This window comes from Episyrphus balteatus, chromosome 1 (genome assembly GCF_945859705.1).
Source record: "Episyrphus balteatus chromosome 1, idEpiBalt1.1, whole genome shotgun sequence".
Classification (NCBI taxonomy): domain Eukaryota; kingdom Metazoa; phylum Arthropoda; class Insecta; order Diptera; family Syrphidae; genus Episyrphus; species Episyrphus balteatus.
This window is the reverse complement of record NC_079134.1, coordinates 149,527,070-149,549,705: the sequence shown is the minus strand read 5'-3', so window position 1 is coordinate 149,549,705 and position 22,636 is coordinate 149,527,070. Positions and strand designations below refer to the sequence as shown.

The window sequence follows — 22,636 nt, the reverse complement described above, 5'->3', positions numbered from 1 at the left end:
TGTAATCTGAACTTTTTTTAGATGTGAATTAGTGATTTCTACAAAATGGCATACCAATTTTAATTTAAATATTTTTTTTTTAAGAAAATCGGTTTTCGGCCGATGATTCCTAAACACCCTGTAAAACAATTTTCTTGAAATTCATTGGTGTAACAGCCCTGGAAATTTCCTTCAAATTAAAAAAAAAACTGTACCGCTACCTCAATCCGTTCAAAAGTTATGATTTTTGCAACGAGATAAGTCATTTTGGACAACAGTGCGCCGTATCTGGGTTATGATAATACAATCTAGATAGAGTAAGTTCAATAATTACGGTGGGTAATAAAGTAGACATAATGATGGAGATACGAAATTCGATATCGAGGACAATTATTATATATTTCACCATCTTGCCAATTAGACTTTATGGTGAAACGGTACAATCAGTTAGTTATTAAATATTAAACACATTCATGCAACACAGATTGTATGGATGGTTACCAACTAGCTTTATTAAATTACTCAAAATTAATCAATCAGTCGAATTTCTCGTGCAACATACACGGTCTACTCGTAGTGTCTTGCAGTTTGATGCAGAAATGTTCCTTGGGGTCTAAATAGTAAGAAAAAAGCTTTTTTAAAATCTTGTATCTAGCTATTCGCTTTTGCGGGCTTAATTAGTTGTGAAAAAAGCGTACTTTTACGTAGTACTTTCACTCATGTTTTGGTTAATAACTCTGTTAATAATAACGGTAGAAACTTTAATCATGGCTCTATGTTTATAAGAAATATGACTCTTTTTAATTGCGTTTCAATCAAATTCATATCATTTTTATATCTTCAAATCTAAGTCCGTTCATTTTTTCTGCCCTATTCGATTTCACTAATCAAAAAGTTTTTTTTTTGTATAGAAGTCAGGGTATACTTTTCTAATGGTTTTTCGTATGCTTAACTTGAATCCGAAGTCAGAAAAATTCTATCACATCATGCTTTGGAGATATTACCGTTAGAAAATAAAAAATACCCTTTTTTAATAGTTTTTGAGGTTATGTCCTTTTGCGTGATAATTTGTTATAATTAAATTTGTGGCGGTTTTTCTTCTTTCAAAATCTGTTTAAATCTTTTTAATATCTATTTTTCTCTCTGAGAAATCCTAAGTTGAATTCAACTTGTTTGGTGCATATTCTCTATGCAAAAAATCTAATGTTCGTTTGGGTTTCATGGCAAATCTCAAAAAATTCTTTACCGATCGCTTTCAAATTTTGACATAATATTCTTCCTTTAAGTTTTTTAGTAAGTTTTTAACAACAAAAACACCTTAATTAAGGAAAACGTAAAATCTCAACGCCCGTTATATATAAAAAGTCAAATATGTAAGGTAAACTATAATAAAATACATTAAAACAAATTTATGTCGTGTTTTGTTATTTTATATACTATTTTTCTATGTAGAAATATTTTATCTGTGATAAACCATTCGATACAATGCCTTCTAAATCTTAAAATTTGTTTCTCCTGGGAACAAAAGTATACTTTTCTTACGGTTTTTGATGTGCTGAGTTCGAATCCGAAGTCAAAAAGAATCTAGTACGTCAGGATTTTCAGAGAATCACAAAATCAAGTTTTTGGTTAGAAAATCTCAAAAATACTACCATATCGGCACACAAAAATGCTTTATAAAAGTATAGTTTCATTAAAAGAAGGATTTCCTTGCAGACCAGTGTTATCACGCAAAAGGACATGATAATCTCAATATTATATGTGTAATAGCTAAGGCCAAATAGTCAAAAGTGTTAGAAATTCTACATTCGAGATGGTAAAAATATTAAATGAACACATTTGGCATTGAATTTTTTTTAATGCATACATTTTTTTAATTTTTAATAGGTACAATTTTTATAATGTAAAACTTTTTTATTTGCAATAAATATTTTTTTAATTGATATTTTTAACATATCCTTTTAAAAAATCGTTTTGCACTATAACTATCATGATTTTTCAACAAATGTAAAATTTTACATGAAATTTGCAGCTTCTGAGTTTTCTTGCATGGGAGCAGTGCTGCTGCTAGCAAATCATGTAAAATACATTTTTGATGAAATTTCCATCTCAAATAAGACAAATCATTCAAAAAACTTGGGTCATTATAATATTTTTTTTTTTTCAGCTCGTTTTTGAAATATTATTGCTTAGTTTATGATTCTTTCAGATAAAAAAAATTGATAAATCTATGTAGGTATCTCCGATTGGCAACCGAAACGAAATATCTTACATTCTTAACTCCAGTTTAATGAATGGTAAATTAGACGAAAAAAAAAACCCATTATCTATCATCCGTTATCAGTTCAATATATGGAAATAATACGCTGTTATCTTTGAAATTTTAACTAATTATACAATCTTATAACGATTTTTTCGGTGAAACTTACTAACTGCTTTTGAAACAATAAGTAACAAAGACAGGTCTGTTTCAAAGAATTATAATTCTAAATTTGACAAAAAATTGTGAGAATGAATTTTTGGCAGTGTGTTACATGTGTTATAGCTTAATTTTCCATAAAATTTCTTTAAATGACTTTTTAAGACATGGACACTCTTTGAAACATCTTATGGATGTCCTTGCAAAAAATCTTTTAATTAAAATCTTCAATAAGAGAAGAAGATTAAAAAATAATAGGTAGTTCCACAAAAATGTGCATTCAAAAAATATCATGGGTTTTTTCGACTCCTTTCATTAGATATTCTTCCAAGTATTTATTTTACTGATTTAAGTTTAAGATCAGTTAAATAAATACTTGGAATACAGCATAACAAACCAATAAAAGAGACCCTCAATCATATGAATGGTACCTTAACAAAAAATAAAACAAATCTTATTAAGTACGTACGTAGTTTTATGGATCATACAGATATTATTCGATAATGACTTTTTTTCACCCGTTATCAGTTGAATTTTCGGAAACAATACACTCTTATCAAAAAACAAATTATATATTATACAATTTAGACGCCTGTGTAATAAAATAAACGATCTTAACACAACTCTCTCGCTTAATTCAATTGAAATTGCTTTTTCGTGCTTACTAAATAGATAGAATCCTAGGGCCTGTTAGGAATTCGCAAAAAAAAAGGAAGATTTCTTCAACAAAATCTCTGATAGAACTTGACTATCCTTATTTTGAATTTCTCGGTAGTTACTTCAAATGAATATTTTATTCGAAAATAGTTAATCAAAATGAATTTTTAGTATGAAATATGTACCTACTTCAAGTTTCGAAAATTACACTAGTTTACAAAAAAATAAAAATTTTTTGGATACCAAGTGCCGCTACACTTTTCATATAGATTCCAGCCCAGGAAACTCGAAAATTTTATCTACAAAAATGTTATGGATAGGTTTTCGAGATATGATTTTTCAAAGTTTTTTGTCGTTTTTTTTAAAGCACACTTAGTATTCGGATTAATCTGATCAGAAAAACCGGCACCTGAAAGCTGAATGAATAATCAACAAACACTGGAATAACTTTTTTGGAACACTCCATATGTTTAAGAGCAATGTATCAAAAAAAAAAAATCGATTTTTTAAGAAAATTTGTGTCAAAAAAAATTTCATATTGAAAGGAAAAATCAAAATAGTCTTAAAAAAATGGTTAAAAAAAAAAAAACAAAAATAGCAGATTTTGAAAGTCCATATTTTATCCAATTTTAGCCGTATAAAATTTTTGAGACAATTTTGTTGAAAGATAAAGTATCTTTGTTTCTCCTTTACATGTTTTAATATCTATAAATGCTTAAGAGATTAAAAACATCAAAAATTTCGTTTTTTTTCTCTTTTTTGAATAGTTTTTCTTAAATTGTATACAATATTTTAATTTTAAAATTTTTGAAAAGGATACATACCGATAGAAAATTTAATTATCTACAAACAAATTTTCAAATTCGGCTTCCTTTTCAAGTTATAGACAAAAACTCAAAAAGTAACTAAAAGAGGCAAAAATTTGTATCGTTACAAAAATGGTCATTATCCTTTTAACTTATACATAGATTTTCAATAAACGTATCTTGTTATCTTTGCCAGAATGTGTATTACACATAAAAATTTAAGACTATGAGGATTCAAAATATTTTAATTTTTTTCTTTCAGTAGGAAATTTTTTTTTGACACAAATTTTCTTAAAAAATCGATTTTTTAAAAATATTTTGATACATTGCACTTAAACGTCTAGAGTTACCCAGAAAAATTATTCTTGTGTTTCTTGCTTATTTATTTAACTTTCAGGTGCTGGTTCTTCTGTTCAGATTGATCGTTTATTACTGAAGGTATTGCCCGAACACTAAGTATCCCGGGAAAAAACAAAGACAAAAAACTTTGAAAAATCATATCTCGGAAACGTGTCCATCGAAGTTTTTTTTAAAGTGATTTCCGAGTTCCTGAGTTCAAAGTACGTAATAAGAAAATAGTGGGGTTGAGTTTCCATTTTGGCTGTAAGCCAGTCCCAGTCTTATAGATTCATGAACATTTTATAAAAAACCGTAAATAGCTATTCTTATCAATTTTCAAAAAAGGAGCAAGAACTTGCGACTATTGTAGTAGATTTTATTTCTTATCATCAATGAATGAGAAGTTACTCTCTGTTAATTGAACTTATCATTGCTATTCACTATTAGATCGCAAAACATATAGATATCTTTCTCACATAAATAGTTCGAATAGATTGGTCAGTTGGTGTTTGACTCGGTTCAGTTTAGGATTTACATTCGAAGTGAATTCTAAAAAAATTACAAAAAATGGTAAATAAATAATTTTCCAATGTGTTTTTTGAAAAGTGAAAAGTTTTATCTATTAATTATTCTCACTTGAAACTTTTGATTCAAATATAATTTTTACGCAAACTATTTTTAAAATCTTTTAGAATATTCGAAAATATCTGTCGATTACGTTTTTGGCGGTTCTAACAATATCTCATTGCAATGCATCGAAAATACTTGCAGCATTTGTTTTCCCTGGCAAAAGTCATTTTATGATGCATACAGTGCTTATAAAAGAGCTTCTTAAGAGAGGCCATGAGGTAAATAAAATTTATTCTCAATTTTTGTTTGAGTTCGAAAAAGTTGTTCTAAAATTAAATATATTTTAGGTAACTTTTATAACAGGTATGCCACTTGGAAAAAATCTTGGAGAAAACTATACGGAAATACTGATACCAGAAAATGAGTTTTGGCCTGAAGGTAAGTTAGTTTTTTTTTTAGAGTGTTCACGTTTTGTTATAATTTTTCAGTTATCAATTTTGTTTTGACCATGTGATCAGTGTTATTCTGATAACAATGAAGGAGTATCGACATGTGTATTTCTTATCAAACTATTAGAATATAATCAGAAAACAAGTGGAAGAAATAAGTTTTGTTACATTCAGAGGGGTTACATATATGATTTCGGGGGTTATGCGATTGTTGAAAAGTGAAACAAATTCATTATTGAATTTTTCGAACTTTTCGGGACCCTTTGATTTTTTTCGAAAATCCAAAAAATAGATTCGGCAAGATGTTAAATTTGAATTTTTTCCGAAATTCCCAAAACAATAAAAATAAATTTGAACTTTCTACCATGAATAGAGTTTAAAGAGACCTTTCATTTGATGCCTTACTCGATGGATTTGGAAGAAATTTTTTAAAATTCATTTTTTTCGGCAAGGGGTTAACCTTGGATTTTTTCGAAATTCAAAAAAAAAAATGTAATTTCTGCCATGAATAAAGTTTAAAGAGACCTTTCATTTGATGCCTCACTCGATGGATTTGGAAAAAATTTTATAAAATTCATTTTTTTCGGCAAGGGTTTAACCTTGGATTTTTTTTCGAAGTTCCCAAAAAATAGATTTGTAATTTTAGTCATGAATAGAGTTTAAAGAGACCTTTCATTTGATGCCTTACTCGATGGATTTGGAAGAAATTTTTTAAAATTCATTTTTTTCGGTAAGGGGTACCTTGGATTTTTTCGAAATTCAAAAAAAAAAATTTGTAATTTCTGCCATGAATAAAGTTTAAAGAGACCTTTCATTTGATGCCTCACTCGATGGATTTGGAAAAAATTTTATAAAATTCATTTTTTTCGGCAGGGGTTAACCTTGGATTTTTTTTCGAAATTAAAAAAAAACATAAATGAATTTGTAATTTCTGCCATGAATAGAGTTTTAAGAGGCCTTTCATTTGATGCCTCACTCGATAGATTTGGAAGAAATTTTATAAAATTCATTTTTTTCGGCAGAGGGGGTACCTTGTTTTTTTTTCGAAAATCCAAAAAAATAGATTTGTAATTTTAGTCGTGAAGAGAGCTTAAAAAAACCTTTCGTTTGGTGTCTAAATCGATGAATTTGGAAGAAATTTTGTAAAATTAAGTTTTTCCGGCAAAGGGGTTATCCTTGTTTTTTTTTCGAAATTAAAAAAAAAATATATTTTTTAATTTTAGTCATGAATAGAGCTTAAAGAAACCTATGGTTTGGTGTCTAAATCGATGAATTTGGAAGAAATTTTGTAAAATTTATTTTTTTCGGCCATTTTTTTTTCGAAAATACGGAAAAAAATTGATAAAATTTGTTTAAAATTAACAACTATTTTTTCTCTTTCAGTTCAAAAAATGTTGAAGACCAAATCGGTATATGACCTTGCCAGCATGACATTATACGATTTCCTAAAAATGTGCGATTTAATTGGAACACTTAGTACCGAATTTGCCCTGCAGCAGCCAGCAGTTCAGGAAATATTTCGCCGCAATGACACAAAGAATGTCTATGATTTACTAATTGTTGAACAATTTTATCAAGAAGCTTTTTTGGCTTTAGCTGTGAAATATGATATACCAACAATTGCATCCAGTACTTTGGGGCATCAGAATTTCATGAGTCAAATGATGGGTGTCATTACTCCATGGTCATTTGTTCCTCATGGATCCTTGCCATTGGATGATAAAATGAATTTCTGGGAAAGAGTTTACAATACAATGGCATCACTCTACGATGATTATTTTAGAGAGTTTGTGTACTTCCCGAAACAAGATGCTTTGGTACAGAAATATCTGTCACATTTACCAAGTAAGTTTGAAGACTTTGAATCAATGAAAATGAATTGAATAAAAAATTGTCTTTTATAGTGAAAATTCCTTCGGTCTCGGAAATGAAGAAAAATGCATCTGTTTTACTGCTGAATAGTTTTGTGCCACTTAATTCTCCAAGACCAGCAACTTTAGGAATGGTTGAGGTCGGTGGAATGCATATTTACCCACCAAAGGCACTTCCAGCTGATATTAAAGGATTCTTAGATGGAGCCAAGCATGGAGCAATCTATTTCAGCTTAGGAAGTCAAGTTCAAAGTGCCCATATGCCACCAGAAAAGTTAAAAGCCTTCCTTGCAGTCTTTTCGAAATTGAAACAAAGAATTTTGTGGAAATTCGAAGATGATTCTTTAACAGATTTACCAAGGAATGTTATGATCAAAAAATGGATGCCACAGGGTGATATTCTAGCTCATCCAAACGTCAAGTTGTTTATTACACATGGAGGACTTTTTGGCAGTCAGGAGGGTGTGCATTATGGAGTTCCAATGCTGGGAATACCAATTTATTGTGATCAGGTAAATACTTAATTCTTCAATGTCTTGAAATTTTTTCTTATTAACTCTGTAAATTTTTTTAAGTACCTCAACATAAACAAAGCTACCAAAGCTGGATATGCCTTAACATTGAATTTCAATGATATCACAAGTGAAAAACTTGAATACTCTTTGAAGGAACTTTTGGAAAATCCCAAATATCAAAATAGAATGAAAGAAGTTTCAGCAGTGTTTCGTGATCGTCCATTGAGTGCTCGGGACTCAGCAATGTATTGGATTGAATATGTCATTAGGCATAAAGGAGCACGACATATGCGTTCAGCTGGCCTTGATTTGGCTTGGTATGAATTTTATTTGTTGGATGTAATTGGATTTTTTGCACTGGTTATATTTGGTACAATTGGTGCAATTGTTTTGGTGATAAAGATGCTATTAGGAAGTAAAAAAAATAAGGATAATAAGAAAAAAATAAATTAAGCTAGAAAATTTAAAATTTTGTTTTAATTTAAATAAAATATAATTCATTTTAGTATTCTTAACTTTTTAGAAAGATAAGTTTTTTGGTAACTATTACTAAGCTAAACTATATTATTTGCTAAGCAAAAAAAAAAAAAAAAAAAATTCCTTATGAACTATCACTGTTATCAAATTTTGTTTTTGGTTATTGTTTAAAGTAAGAACGTATATTAAGCGACATTTTTTTCGAAAATGACTTTTTGATGTGGAAACATATTATGAGCTCTACATTTGTTTACCATTTTGCTTATTCTATCATTTATGCAAATGAAACTAGAGAGAAAATAAAATCATGCAGCCCATACATTTCCTTGCTAAAATAATATTGTTTTTTGCGTTTCCAGAACAATTTTAAAAATGTCTCTTAATACATTCTTACGGGTAGGTATCGATGTTATTACATCTTAAAAAAAAACTACATTTATCAGATTTCTAATTTTGCAAAAATATTGTATGTATTTAAGTCTCGTTTAAAGTGTGTAAAATTTGCAAAACAGAATAAATCTTATGAAGTTACTTGCAATAGCTCCATTTTAATTTTATTCGAAACCACCATTCAATAATATTAATTCTGTAGCATAGTTTGAACTTAATAAAAAGAACTAATGCTTACAACATTTTTCAGACAGGTGAGTTCTAGTGTTAAAGCGAAGAATTTACCGTTCACTGTGGCGTATACGTAACATATTTTTAGCATACAATTTCTATCACTGACGTAATAAAATTAAACTGTATGTCCGTATTTATCTCTTTTCCACTCCAACGGGCGATGCGTTCGAGCCATAGAGATACAACGGCAGCACACTACATTTGTGTTTTATTATGCCTTCTTTTCTGATCACTTTCTAATCTTTTAAATGGGTTTTATATTCGGTTATTCAAAATTGTTCCTGAAAGTTGTAAAAAATGCTTCGATTTGTAAATTTTTTAATTTTATACTAGTACATTTTCCAGAGATACATAAATTCTTGTGCTCATACACTGTTGTTGTTGTTCTTAACTTGTTACAAGCAAACATTTTAGGACTTTAAAGAAGTTCATACTAGACAGACAATTTTTTTTTTAACTCATACATAAATACGTTTGAATTAAAATTTTAGCAAATGTAATTTTTACATGAAAGAAACAAGTAATTTTCAAACGCGGAAATACTTTTTTTTTCTCAAAAAATCTAATATTTTTTACTGAGAGAATTATTCAATAGTTATTTAAAGTGGTGACATTTAATCTGTTGGAATAGAAAAAAAATTAACACACATGTTTTTAAAACTTTGTTACTAGTTATTTACAAGCAAAAAAAAACTTTTCATTTATAAATTAAAACAACAATTTGAAACACAAAATAATTAAATCGAATTCATTTTTCTAAAATTAAAATATTTACTTGCCGCATGTTATAATAATTGTTGCCTTTTGGGTGTAACACATTCGAAAATTATCAAAGTACTATTGACTTTGTGAGTGAGAAAATTTTTGGTTTAGTCAGACCACAGAATTGTTACTCTAACAAGCGACAAACATGAACAAAAAAACAACTCCAATTTAAAATTTAGTAAGGTCAATATTGAAAATAATAATTATTAAAATTATAATCATTGTTATCAGACTTTTCAGATTGAGTTGCAGTTTATTATAGTAATTTTCAACAGGTAGTTGGCGTAACAGTAGATCATAGCAAAATCAATATCCCAGTGGCTGCAAATTCTTTTTATTTCAATAAGTTGAACCAGTTTTAAACAATGCAAAAGGTTTAAGAAACAACTTAATACTAACGCATTCCCTCACTCTTTCATTTACATACGTTTTATTCATTCCAAAAAAAAAAAAAAAGATATTTTCAATTTGCTTTTTAAAAACAAACTGCCAACAAGATACAATATTAAATTCTCAAATCTCAATATGCTGCATACTTTAAAACGTTTAAACAATAAATTAAACATTGGTTGAATTATAACATATTGAAAGGTGAAAGTACTGTAAAAATGCAACAGTATTATTCAAACAGTTAAACAGAAATATTTTAAATTTAATAAGAAGAAATAATAAAATCTCTCATAAAACTTATGTTCCTTTGTGACTTATTTGTTGGAATCAAATCTAGAATTTTTTAATAAAAAATTATATTTTTTAAGCCACTATTAACCCTTTCGAACCCAAGCTATGAAAATCAATATTAAAAAAAAAAATCATGTGTGCAATTCACACGTGGTAGAAGTGAAACCTTAAAAAATCATTTTTCTTGAAAAAAATAGAAAAAATCTACCTATTTTTATTCTATCACCTTCAAATCCATGTTTTTTATATGACAACCTATATAAACTTTATAATATCTGAAAGCTCTTTGTTTTAGCTTAAAATATATATATCGATCAGACCTATGAGACATCTACAAAAAGAGCTAGAACTTTTTAAACTCGATGAAATTTCATAAAAAAAAGCAAAAAAAAATTATTTTTATGTTCTCATGCTATTAAATCAATTTTTTTGTTTGACAACCTATACAAAAATGTATACCATGTGAAAGCTTATTGTTTCACCTTGTATAATGATGCATAAATCTTACTTCAAAGATGTCTACAAGAGAAGTTAGAATTTTTTAAAGTCAACCATGTCGAATTTCCAGACTGAGATTACGGTACTTCCTACACTGCACTGGTAGCTGGTCATCGCCAACAGATCTCCACAGGTGTTTTGAGGTATTTTTAAATTTTTTTCAATTTAAGATTGTGTAACTTGTAGAGCACGTAACGTTATGTGTGATATATCAAATAAAAGGTTATATTATCTGCATGCGTATTAAAGTTAAATCAAATTTGTATGTGCACTAGATCAAAAGATATAACGTGTGTTGGAAAAGAACATCTTTTTACCGTTATCTCCGAATTTTGAATATGAAATTAATTGAAATTTTGTACAATTATAATTTATTTAATTACCTATCTACAGTACAAATTTCATTCATCTATCTATTAAAACAAAAAAGTTATAAGAAGTTGAAGTCGTGTCGCGTTTTCGTTTCATCTTGTTTCAAATCACTACGATACTAAAGAAGTTTTCACTTCAAAAATGTTTTTTCGGTATTATCGGGTCAAAAACATCACAACTAAGAAATATGAATAGCAAAAATTTAATTTCCAAACTAATAAATAGCAAAACTATTGTGTTTTTCTCATGTTGCATGTAAGTAACATGCACTGCCTATGACCACTAAAAAAACTCGGAGAACTGAGAAAATAACTTTTTATGACACTATAATGTATGCTACTTCTTCTAAGCAAAAAAACAAAACACTTTCTGCATTAACATTTTTTATATCTTTTTTTCAAAATTATGAGCATATATAAAAAAAAATTTTTTTTGCAAAAAAAAAATGTGAATTTCAGTCCCTTTCTCGATAAAAAAAAAATTAAAGGTATGATATTTGATTAACTTTTTGTAATAATCCAGTAACTAGGCATTATTATCTTTCAATTAAGCCATCGTTACCTACAAAATTGTTTAATTTAATATTTTTTTACGAATTTTTAAAAAAATGTTACATGACAGTAACGCTGGGTCCGAAAGGGTTTACGGTAACTGTCATAGAACCGTTTCTTCATTTCTCACTTACTCGTAAACGGTTCACCCGAAAACGGGTCGATGAATATTTTTGAAACTTTGTTTTAATATTTAAAAAAATGTTTCAACATTTTTTTACCTTTTTCATAATTAAATAAATTTCCAGAATTTTTTATTTTTTTTTTGAAAAATTTTCAAAAATGTTTGTTTTTGATCTATCCCCTTTTTTTTGAAAATTGAATTTTTTAAAGTTGTTCTGGATTTTAAAAGTTGTTCCTTTTAAAAACAAACAATGTTCAACATTTTTGGACCTCTAATTTCAATATTTCGAAAGTAAGGTGCCAAAGAAGAAAAAATCTAGCGCCCCTTATTTCGAATTTTTAAGTTTTCTGTAATTTTTCAACTTTTAAAAAGTTTTCTTACAATTGTTTGAAAAACTTGTAAAATTTGTAATTTTAAAGATATCGCTTTCGAAACTTTTTTTTCAAAAAAAAAACTAAAAAAAAAAAAAACTTTTACTAATATTGTTTTCCAAGAAATTGTTTTCAATTCGAATATTTAACTCTATACCTAATACGGCAATAGCAATATAATTTAGCAAAAGGTCGGTAGTTTATTATTTCATTTTTGAGACCTTTTTTGTGCACACAGGAATACTAAATGCACTTTTCCATATATTGGGTAAAAGCGAGATTTATTAGGACTTAGATATTAAAGGGATCAGTGTTTTAAATTTTCTAACGGTAGTATTTCGAAAACGGGAGCTGGTCGAATATTTCTGACTTCAGATTCAAGTTCAGCACACCAAAAACCTTTGGATAAGTAAAGCTCAGTCCCGGCAACAAAAAAAGTATAATTTTGTAAGCTAGTGTAATTAATTCCATCCTTTGTCAGAAATATTACTCCTCTTTAAAAAAAAAAATTTTAAATAAAACCACACAAATTTTTTTTTATACATAAATAATTATTTAATTTTTATACATTTTTGCACTATATCAAGAACTTATCAACTAATTCGATTTTAATCTCTCTCTCATCTAATACTAAACACGAGCCTCTCACAACCAAAACTCATATATCCGCATTCATTCTCTAACTCATTTTCTCTTTAATTTTTGTCTTTCCAATTATATATTGTATCGCAACATACATAAATATCACAACAACAGTGACTCCAAAAACTAATGTTGCAATAACATCCAACAAATAGAATTCATACCAAGCCAAATCAAGGCCAGCTGAACGAATGTGTGGGGCACCCTTATAACGGATGATATAATCTACCCAATACATGGCAGTTTCACGTGGGCATTCGGGACGATCTCTAAAAATTTGAGATGTTAGTTGGGCAGTTTTTTTAAATGATGGATTTTCTATAAGTTCCGTCAGAGCTTCTTTGAGTGTTTCTTTGGTAATGTCTTGGAAGATAAGAGTTTTAGCATAGCCAGCGTTAGTAGCTTTTTTCATGTTGAGGAACTGAAATTAATAAAAAGAGTCGGTTAGTAACTTCTATGGAGGATTTAAGAGGTCCTGAGAACTAACCTGATCACCATAGGCAGGAATTCCCAACATTGGAACTGCATGGTAGACACTTTCTTGAGTTCCAAAAAGTCCTCCATGTGTGATAAATACTTTGACATTTGGGTGAGCCAGAATATCAGTCTGTGGCATCCATTTCTTGATCATCACATTCTTTGGCAGGTTTGTAATTTTGTCATTTTCGAATTTCCAAAGGACTCTCTGTTTCATGCCTCTGAACACATCGAGAAACGCTGCAAGCTTCTCTGGGGGCATGTTTTGAGATTTAACTTGACTTCCTGCAGAAAAAATGTTTGAGGTTATTTTGTTACTCGGTTGACTTTAAGAAAGGTTATAAATTTACCTAAACTAAAGTAGATGGCGCCATGTGTGGCTCCATCCAAGAACTGTTTGATATCAGCTGGCAGGGGATTAGCTGGATAAATGTGCATACCACCGACTGGAATCATTCCCAACATTGATGGTCTTGGTTTTGTGAGTGGGACATAGCTGTTAAGTAACATCAGCGATACATTCTTTTCCATTTCAGAGACTTTTGGAATTTTTACTAAACAGAAAGATTAAACTTGTAAATTTCAAAGGCTTTAAGGAACTTTTAAAGAATCCTTACCTGGTAAATGTGATAGGTATTTCTTTACTAAAGCATCTTGCTTTGGGAAATATACAAACTCTCTGTACAAATCTGTGTATAGTGAGGCAACAGTATTCATCAATCTTTCCCAATAATTCATCTTATCATCGAATGGCAGGAATCCATGTGGAACATATGACCAAGGAGTCATAAGACCCATCATTTGACTCATATGATTCTCATAACCCAAAGTACTGGATGCTATCACAGGGATGTTATATTTATATCTCAAAGCTAGAAAAGCTTCTTGATAGAATTGTTCAACAATCAATAAATCATAAACATCGTGAGTTTCATTGCGATTGAATATTTCACGAACTTTTGGATGCTTTAAAGCATGTTCAGTTGTTTTTTCTCCAATAATTTCTAACAATTTTAAGAAATCAACCAATGAAAAGCTTGTAAAGTCTGCTTTTTCAACATAATTGAAGTGTTTTTTAACTAGAATTCAAAAATATAAATATTAGGAAAATTGGTAAGAAATAAAGTTTTGATGGAACTTACTATCAGGTTCATAGTTGTACACTGGATCAATTAGAACTTCAGTATAATTTTCTCCTAAATTCTTGTTCATTGAATTACTTGTAATAAATGTCACTTCATGACCTCTGTTAATAAGTTCTTTAATTAGAACATTGTGCATCATGTAATGGCTTTTGGCTTGAAATACAAAAGCTGCTAATATTCTCGCTGCATCTGTGTATGATACAACGAGGAGCGCCACGAAGGTTAAGGTTAGGATTTTTGGGGTGATCTGAAAGAAATAAGAAAAATAATTCATAAGCTATTCTTAACTATTTTTTAACAGATTTTTAAAACAAGAAAATATAATTTATGAAAGTCGTTAGGTAGGTAAAAATTGTAGATTGTAGAGCACCTACTCAGAAAGTGCACCTAGGGGTTTTAATACCATAAACTATCGTGGCCTAAATCATGTATGGAATAGTTAATCCAAATGCGTTTTTCTCGAAACGGTGTTTTCAAAGCCGATGACGAAAATTTCTCTGAAACATCTATACCGATCGGCTTGTAATTTTCACACCATCTATCTGGTCGCTAGCTCAGGCTCTAAGAAACTTTCATTAATTTACTTGGAATAGAATGTGCGTTAACCAAACTTAGCGCAGAAATGTTGGTAATGTTGGTAGATCTTCAAAATTCAAATTATTAGGAAGAGTCTAAAACTTTTTTTAGTGAAATAGCGGTCAAGGGAAGATTTAGACCAAAATTCTAAACCTGACTCAAAAATTGCATTTGCATTCTTTGGAAGTATAAGTTTACAATTTCAAAAAAAGACCCTACTAACAATTTTGCTTCTATAATGCTTTACAGAAGCAACAATTGCATCTGTAAAGCCTTATAGAACCAAAATTGTTTGTCGGGGAGTTAACAAGTTCCTTACAAAAATATGCTCGGAGATTTCAATCTTAACCCTCTGTCGGCACACCACGCGTGCGAATTCTGCGGGACAAAAATAAAAAATTACAATTTTTCAAAAAAATGATCACAAAAAAGTGTCTTTATAAGGGTAAACATATTTTTTTTTTCGAAATTGTGAATACAATATTCGAATTCCTCGGAAAATTCTACATAGATTTCATGAATGATTCTCTATAAAATATTGAGACCGAAAAAAGTTCTAGCGACAAGAAAACCAAATTCGCACCCTTGTGCCTATCACGTCACATAAAAGAGGTGTGCATACAGAAGGTTAATAATGGAATGGAGCCAATAAACCTCAAGCAGAAATGATTGGACATTTGTTTAGACTATAATTTGACAGACAATCTTCACCATATCGGGTTTCTGTAGGTTATGACGTCTTAAAAAAGAGATTCATTAAAAAATTAAATGAATCCCTAGAGTTTTAACAATTGCGAGCGGCTAAATAAAGTAGAACTATGGTGTTCCATGTACAGATTTGCATTTTGATCAAACAGATAGAACATGTCATAAGAACAACAGAAATATTAGCTGCAACTTATCAAAATTTGAAGAAATTTTATTAATTTAATTAAATTTAAAATATTAAGCTGGAATGTTAAGTTTCATGGAAAAGTTTTTTAGGTGCGTTTCAAAGTTCAAAAAGAGTTATGGAGAGTTAAAACACTAAGAAAAAGATGTTATGAGATGATCAGACCACATATATAAAACTGAAGGAAATAATTTAATCGAAGGATTCAAATAACACTGCTAGGCTAAATTGTAGAAGAATCAGCAGTTTTAACATTGATAGCTTAAAATTAGCTTAAAATAGAATAATTGTTACTAACTTTCTTTGCACGGGATCCTTTCAAGGTATAAGGTGCCAAAAAGGTTAAACAAAGCTGCTTTAAAATGACGGTAATGTGAAAAGCTTTTGTTTTCGAAAATGAAAATAATTTTTGCTAGTGAAATAAAATCTTATTAAATGTTGTCGCTGCGAGTAGCTTTTGATACAAAAGAAAATATTATGCTCTGTTGTACGAAAAATTTGGTCTTGACATAGGAATGCCAATAAATTAATATACCACCTTATTACCTTAAAAAGATCACAGAAATTTATCTGCTAAAATTCGCTTAAATTAACAAAACCAATAAGGTATATGTAATTTTTACTAAACTTCTAGTAACGATTCTAAAATTTACTTATCTTGAATCTTTTTTTACTGTCAAAATATTAATTTTTGTTAACAAATTTAAACAATTGTAAAAGTTCCTTAAAAAAGATTAATTACAGCTGGAAACAATATGGGAAACAAAAGTAATAAAAACAAATCTGACTCATATAATGCGAATTCTAGAGAAAAAAAAAAAAATTAGAACTCGACCAGACAGAGTTGATTGTTCTTCAAACGTCAGCAAATAATTATGGATTTTTTTTATGGTTTCTTATCAATTAATTAAACAAACAAACCACTTGGCGATAGAGACACACTTTGATTTGAAGAAATGATAGTACAACCCCCTTGATTTTATTCCTAATTAAGTCTAAATTCTATTGGAATTTTTTTCTTAAATTGCATAAAACCAATATGAGACTATTAAATCAAATATATTGGCGTCGCTATGCTAAATGATCTTAGACCTTTTCGATTATTATAAAAAAAAAAAAAATATAAAATAAATTATAGAAAAATGCGTATTATGAATTATTCTCAAGACGACACTTCCATATTTTTTTTATCAATAATATATTCATTCAATTGAAGAGGACCTTTGATCTGATTGCAAAGTAGAGATGTAGATTAAAATTCTATAACATCTGGCAAAATGCAAACGCATTTATATAGTTTGAGCCTGTTGTACCCATTTAATAAATCATCATCTGGGCTGATTGTCATTAATCAGACAGTGCGGCGAGTCTTTTTGTTTCTATTTTTCTGTTGTATTTTTGCAATATTTCTAGAAAAAAAAAAGTCTCCTTTTCTTTTAAAAGAGTGATAAGCCCGCAATTTAATAGGCTATGCTTGAAGAACTATTTTATAATTGGTGCTAAGGAAATCGTTAACCCTATAACACTTTTAAGCCCTATAAATATCAGCGTCATATAAATGTTGCTAAATATAAAAACAATTATAATTCGCATTAAAAGATAAGTAGTTAATAACTTCGTAAATTATGATTTTTGATTTTTAGCAACTACGCAATTTCATTTAAGTTCTGTCTACAAACTTTGATAAGCATCATACAATAAATTTATCTTTTGTTTAGTGTTTTAATTGGACTTTTGATGAGATATTTTTAGGTAATCTTTTTTTAGTTTTTTTTTTTTTTTTTCTGAAGTAGAATTAAAGTTCAATATTTTTATCAAGTACCAAAATCCGGTCAAGATAAAAAAAAATAAGAGGCGCCTCGTTATCTAACTATAGCTATTTTTAAAATACAACGCACCATTAAGATTTTCTATCTACAAGGGTTATGATCTTGTGATCTTTCAACAAGAAGTTATGATTATCATCTTTGTATAGTCCTTTTATTTTTCTACAGTTGGACAATCCCAAAGCAAAGGATAGGACAGATGGTTAGTTGTTACAACCTTTATCTCGTTGAAGAATATCAGTTTATTCTCTTGAAACTTGGAGGGTTTTAAGGGCTCATCATTTAGTTAATCTCTTAGAAGTTTCAAAAAAAATAACTAATCAAATGCAGAAAAATAATACAAGAACAAATTAAACAAGGACAAACACGGTAACCGAGAAGACAAGAACGATTTTGTAATTTAAGATTTTTGTTATTTTAAGTTTAAAATTCTAAACGAAACATCAGAATATGAGTTTGCATTTTTGTATATCTATACTGCCAAGTAGTTTGAAAAATCATTATAAGGCTGATGACAAATACAAAGTTGTGGGGGAAAAATTATAAAAGATGGTAAAGATGGACGGTAAGTAAATGGTAACGGAGAGGACAAGTAAAATAATGCTGCCATTTTTTAAAATATATCTAAAAATTAATTCGTTTGACGTTTGTTTATAGCAGTTTTTGACTTAGTAAATAATAGTTTTGGATGATACCCTAGATTGAAAATTGATTTTTTTAGGCCCAAAAATATAGGTACTTATCACACTTTTTTTCAAAAACAGCTCTAACGATTTTGATTTAAACTTTTGTGAGTAATTTAACAAAACAGCTGTGATAAAAAAAATTATTTTTTAGACCGTTATGAACGGTACCGAATTTTTTACTAACGGTAGTTTTAATACTTAAATTCAAAAAAGTATTTTATTGGATTTTTAAGATATGTAAGTTTCCACTTTTTTTTTTTTTTGAAAAATCAATTTTTTGAAAGCGGGTTGATGAATTTATTCGAAATTTCGCACTTTTGTGCTGAATTTTTCCTTAAAAATTGTATAGAATTTTTGTTTTTTTGAAGAATGTAATATCATTTTTATATAAAGAATTAGGTTTTTTTAACGGCTCTAACGATTTTCAACTTTCTTTTTCTATAAATTCATTTTTATACAAGAAATGAAATGGCGTAGGTATTTCGGCTGTACAAATGTTTGTTGTTGTTTTTTTATACATATTAGTACCTAATGAAATTCCTAAAAAAAATCAAAATATAACACCGGCACACAAAATAAAAAAAGTGTCATGGACCAGAAACCGGACCTATGTTTCTATATGTTTTTGGGCACGCTGAATCCGAATTTCAAGTCCGTTTGGCCCTGTCACCCTCCAGTTATGAGTAAAATGCAAAAAACTAAAAAAAGGAAGTTTTTTGCCTATTTTGGGGTATTTTTTACATTTTTCTCAAAACTGGAGGGTGACCGGGCAAAACGGACTTGAAATTCGGATTCAGCGGGTCCAAAAACATATAGAAATATAGGTCTGGTTCCTGGTACATACAACTTTTTTTTTGGTGTGCTGGCACTTTCGCGACATGTCGCTTTCATCCCCGGCACACAAAAAAAAAAAGTTTCATGAACCAGGAACCAGACTATATGTTTTTGGACTCGCTGAATTCGAATTTCAAGTCCGTTTTGCCCGAACACCGTTCAGTTTTGAGAAAAATGCAAAAAACTCCATAAAAGTCATACAAATTCAAACGAAATGCAGTCACAGCTCAAAACTGGAGGGTTACAGGGCCAAACGGACTTGAAATTCGGATTCAGCGTGTCCTAAAACATATAGAAAGATAGGTCTGGTTCCTGGTACATGACACTTTTTTTTTTTGTGTGCCGGTGTAATTTTTGCCTCTTTTCTTATAATTCAGCTTTCGTGCTATATTAAGTTTAAGATTTTGAGCGTTTTTTTTTTTATTTATCAGCACTGCGAAAACCTTCGAAATGTGTATAGATCAAGAGAAAGAAAAGCATTAATACTTCCGTTTGCCAATACAAGCCGATACCACGATAAATTTGCAATTTTCAAAAAAAAGTACACATACGCCCGAGTGATCACAACACTTTACTTTGTAAAACACAAAAAACAAGGGATATTTTTAAATTCTAAATGAAATCAAATTACTGCAAGAGTTCATTAAACTTAATAAAACAAAATCCTTGTTGCCTAGTGATTTCGTGCTGAACACCTTTTGTCATATTAGGATCATTTAATTTATGACATGACCACTTGAATTTGGTCGAAACGAAAGCAAAAAATACCCATAAATCTCACATTAAAATAATTGAACGAAAAACGACGTAGATTTTTTTACTTTTATAGCTATAAATTATAGAGTAGATAATTTGTATCTAGTATCTGACTAGTATCGAAAATTATTTTAATTACATTAAATGTAGATTAAAATTTTTAAGTCCCCATGTTGTTTTGTTGTGATAACATAATTAATAACAAATAACATAATCTGAAGAATCTCAAAAAATTCGCACATGCAAGCAATCGCTACCAAATTATTGGAAATTTGGGCGTTTTTTTTTGTCGAAATGATAACAAAAGGATTTGATTGTCTTGATTTCGTCATTTCTTAACAAAAAAAACTTGTTGATTATAATACAAATATTGGTACCCATAACACAAAAAAGAATGCTCTTTGTTTCTATGTGATTTAACTTTATCATTTTTCAAAATAAATACAAAAAACCTGTACAATATGCTTGCATTTTGTTTTCACTCTGGCAACTCTATTTTGTTGCAAAAAAAATCCCATAAGATAATTGAAATAAGTTCAAGCCCTTAACATATATTATATCATCATTCTAAAAAAAAACCAATCACACGTAACAAAATGTATATTGAATTTCCATTTACTATGTAAATTCCAATAAATCAGATTAACAATATTCCTTCATTTAAACAAATCGTATCGTAATTGCAAATCAAATAACAATAAAAAACCAGAGCAAATCTAGATGTTTCTACATAAATCTTGCTCTTTTATAGAACTCTTCTTATCTGTTAAGAGAATAAAGTTATAATTGATTACAATTTGTGTCATCTCGATTTCGCATATATACAAAATATTTTATTGCGCTTCATTAAATCAACAATAACTAACTAAAACTGTAGCTTTTTTTTCCTATCCAAAGTTAAACATCTGTGAAGCAAAAGTCGACATCTGTTGACATTTCCTAGGTACTCAAAAAAAAAAAAAAAAAAAGTAATCACAATCTGTGTTTGAAGTGATAATCACTTATCAACAGATGAAAGTAAAAGTAAATATCTTTTTTTTTTTTCTATAATGCATTCATGGCCTAACAACAAGACACAGCTTTTTTATCAGACACAATGTCAACAAAATAATATCACTCTTATATCACAAAAATATCACAACAAGCATAAAAGTGTTAACCGTTATATTCCATTAAAGTTTAAATACAATAAAAATCATTAAGTTTATCGGGTATAGTTTAAGCTTATTGCAAATAATGTAATAAGTACCATAAAATATAGTACCTATAACATCTTTAAAATTATTGTGCAAACAAGTGTGTCATTTTTGTATCACACAAGTGGTAATCTGAATCACTAATCGAGTAATTGTAATAAGGTTGAATTAGTATTTGGCTAACAGAGTGTGAGACACAATTAAATATTATGGTTCATTTTTTCGCATGCCTATTGTGCATGCTTTTTGCGGATGTTCTTATATTATTACTTTTTTTTTGTGATAACAAAAGAACATATAGATATTTTTATTTGATGAAGAAATAAAATATCACTTGGCTAGATAATGATTCCAGACCTGTGTGTAGGTACACAACACGCTTCTTTTTTCGCAATATTTTTTTTGTTGCCAGTTAGTTAAATTAGGATTGGAATAATCTAAGATAGGGTAAATGGTTTTTTGTTGGCTTTTTGTGCAAATCAGAAAATTGAATTCAAAACAGTAAAGAAAAGTATAGATAAATTACGAGAGGACTCTTAATCTTTGAATTAACTTTGGTATACCACAAGGGACCGTCATTGGACCCTTAATTTTTATAAAATTTTGAGATCTATTCATTTAAATCGTGAGGATGAACTAACTCCGACCAAAATGGGATTTATTAATTTTTAATCAACTAAGGCCCTCCAGAAAATATAATAAGCTCCAAAATGAAAATTATCTAAGCCTTTATTGTGGACCAGGTCATTCAACCAACTTTTTTCGATTGCATGTTAATTTCCAATTGAGCGACAAATTTTTCAAGATTATTTACCTAAAAATATACAATAAAATTTATACAGAGTAAATTTTGATATTCAAGAGGAATAAAATATTTGAAACTCTTGATATTGGGTCTTAATTAAGCTATTTTTCAAAATTATGGAATGCGTCACTTGTTCCAAAATTTGAATTAGAGAGAAAGAGCTGGATATATTAAAAATTTATCTAGAATATGATTAAGAAAAACTGGTTTTATGACAAATACCTTTATTTTCGGTCTTACCAAAAATTAAGTTAAAGGTTGAAGGTAGTTTTTTAAGTAAAAAAAAGCAAAGACAATATTTAAAAATTAAAAACAAAATTTTTTGGAACTTCTTGAAACAACAATATAACTGGAAATGACAAATCAATATTACATCAGAATATCAGACAGAATAAAACGTATTCACTTTTAGTAAAAAATTTTCACATTTTCTTTCTTATGTGCATTTTTTTTTTTAAATGCATATTTGAGTTAAAAACTTAATTTTATTATTCTTAAACATATCAAAAATATATTAGATTTTTAAACGTACCATTTTGTGTAATATGGCTTTTTTGTTTTTTCTTTCTTTTCTCACAAAAATTTTAATTAAAACACAATTGATATATTGAAAATATTTAAAAATCAATTAAACCAAACGAACATAATTCAGCGATTATGAACGGTCTTAGCCTTGCGATGAGTTAATTAGCACTGACCAATTGTTCTTCTAAAACGTAACACTATGGCTTTA

At 28.9% G+C, this 22,636-nt stretch overlaps 3 protein-coding genes across 3 annotated transcripts in view; 2 read left to right on the top strand and 1 right to left on the bottom strand.

Annotated features, from left to right (window-relative positions):
• LOC129906626 (glycogenin-1-like) overlaps positions 1–22,636 on the top strand; it is a 172,535-nt gene that overhangs the window by 60,916 nt on the left and 88,983 nt on the right. The gene's annotated exons all lie outside the window — the stretch shown is intronic.
• On the top strand, positions 4,892–8,082 carry LOC129906630 (UDP-glucosyltransferase 2-like). The gene is made up of 5 exons (XM_055982452.1): positions 4,892–5,048; positions 5,118–5,208; positions 6,603–7,064; positions 7,124–7,602; positions 7,666–8,082. The coding sequence occupies exons 1-5, from the start codon at positions 5,001–5,003 to the stop codon at positions 8,056–8,058; spliced, it is 1,473 nt and encodes a 490-aa protein (XP_055838427.1). The 5' UTR covers positions 4,892–5,000; the 3' UTR covers positions 8,059–8,082.
• LOC129906628 (UDP-glycosyltransferase UGT5-like) lies at positions 12,633–22,588 on the bottom strand. The gene is made up of 6 exons (XM_055982449.1): positions 22,436–22,588; positions 14,330–14,579; positions 13,805–14,266; positions 13,538–13,741; positions 13,198–13,472; positions 12,633–13,131 (listed from the first exon to the last, which is right to left on the bottom strand). The coding sequence occupies exons 1-6, from the start codon at positions 22,436–22,438 to the stop codon at positions 12,748–12,750; spliced, it is 1,578 nt and encodes a 525-aa protein (XP_055838424.1). The 5' UTR covers positions 22,439–22,588; the 3' UTR covers positions 12,633–12,747.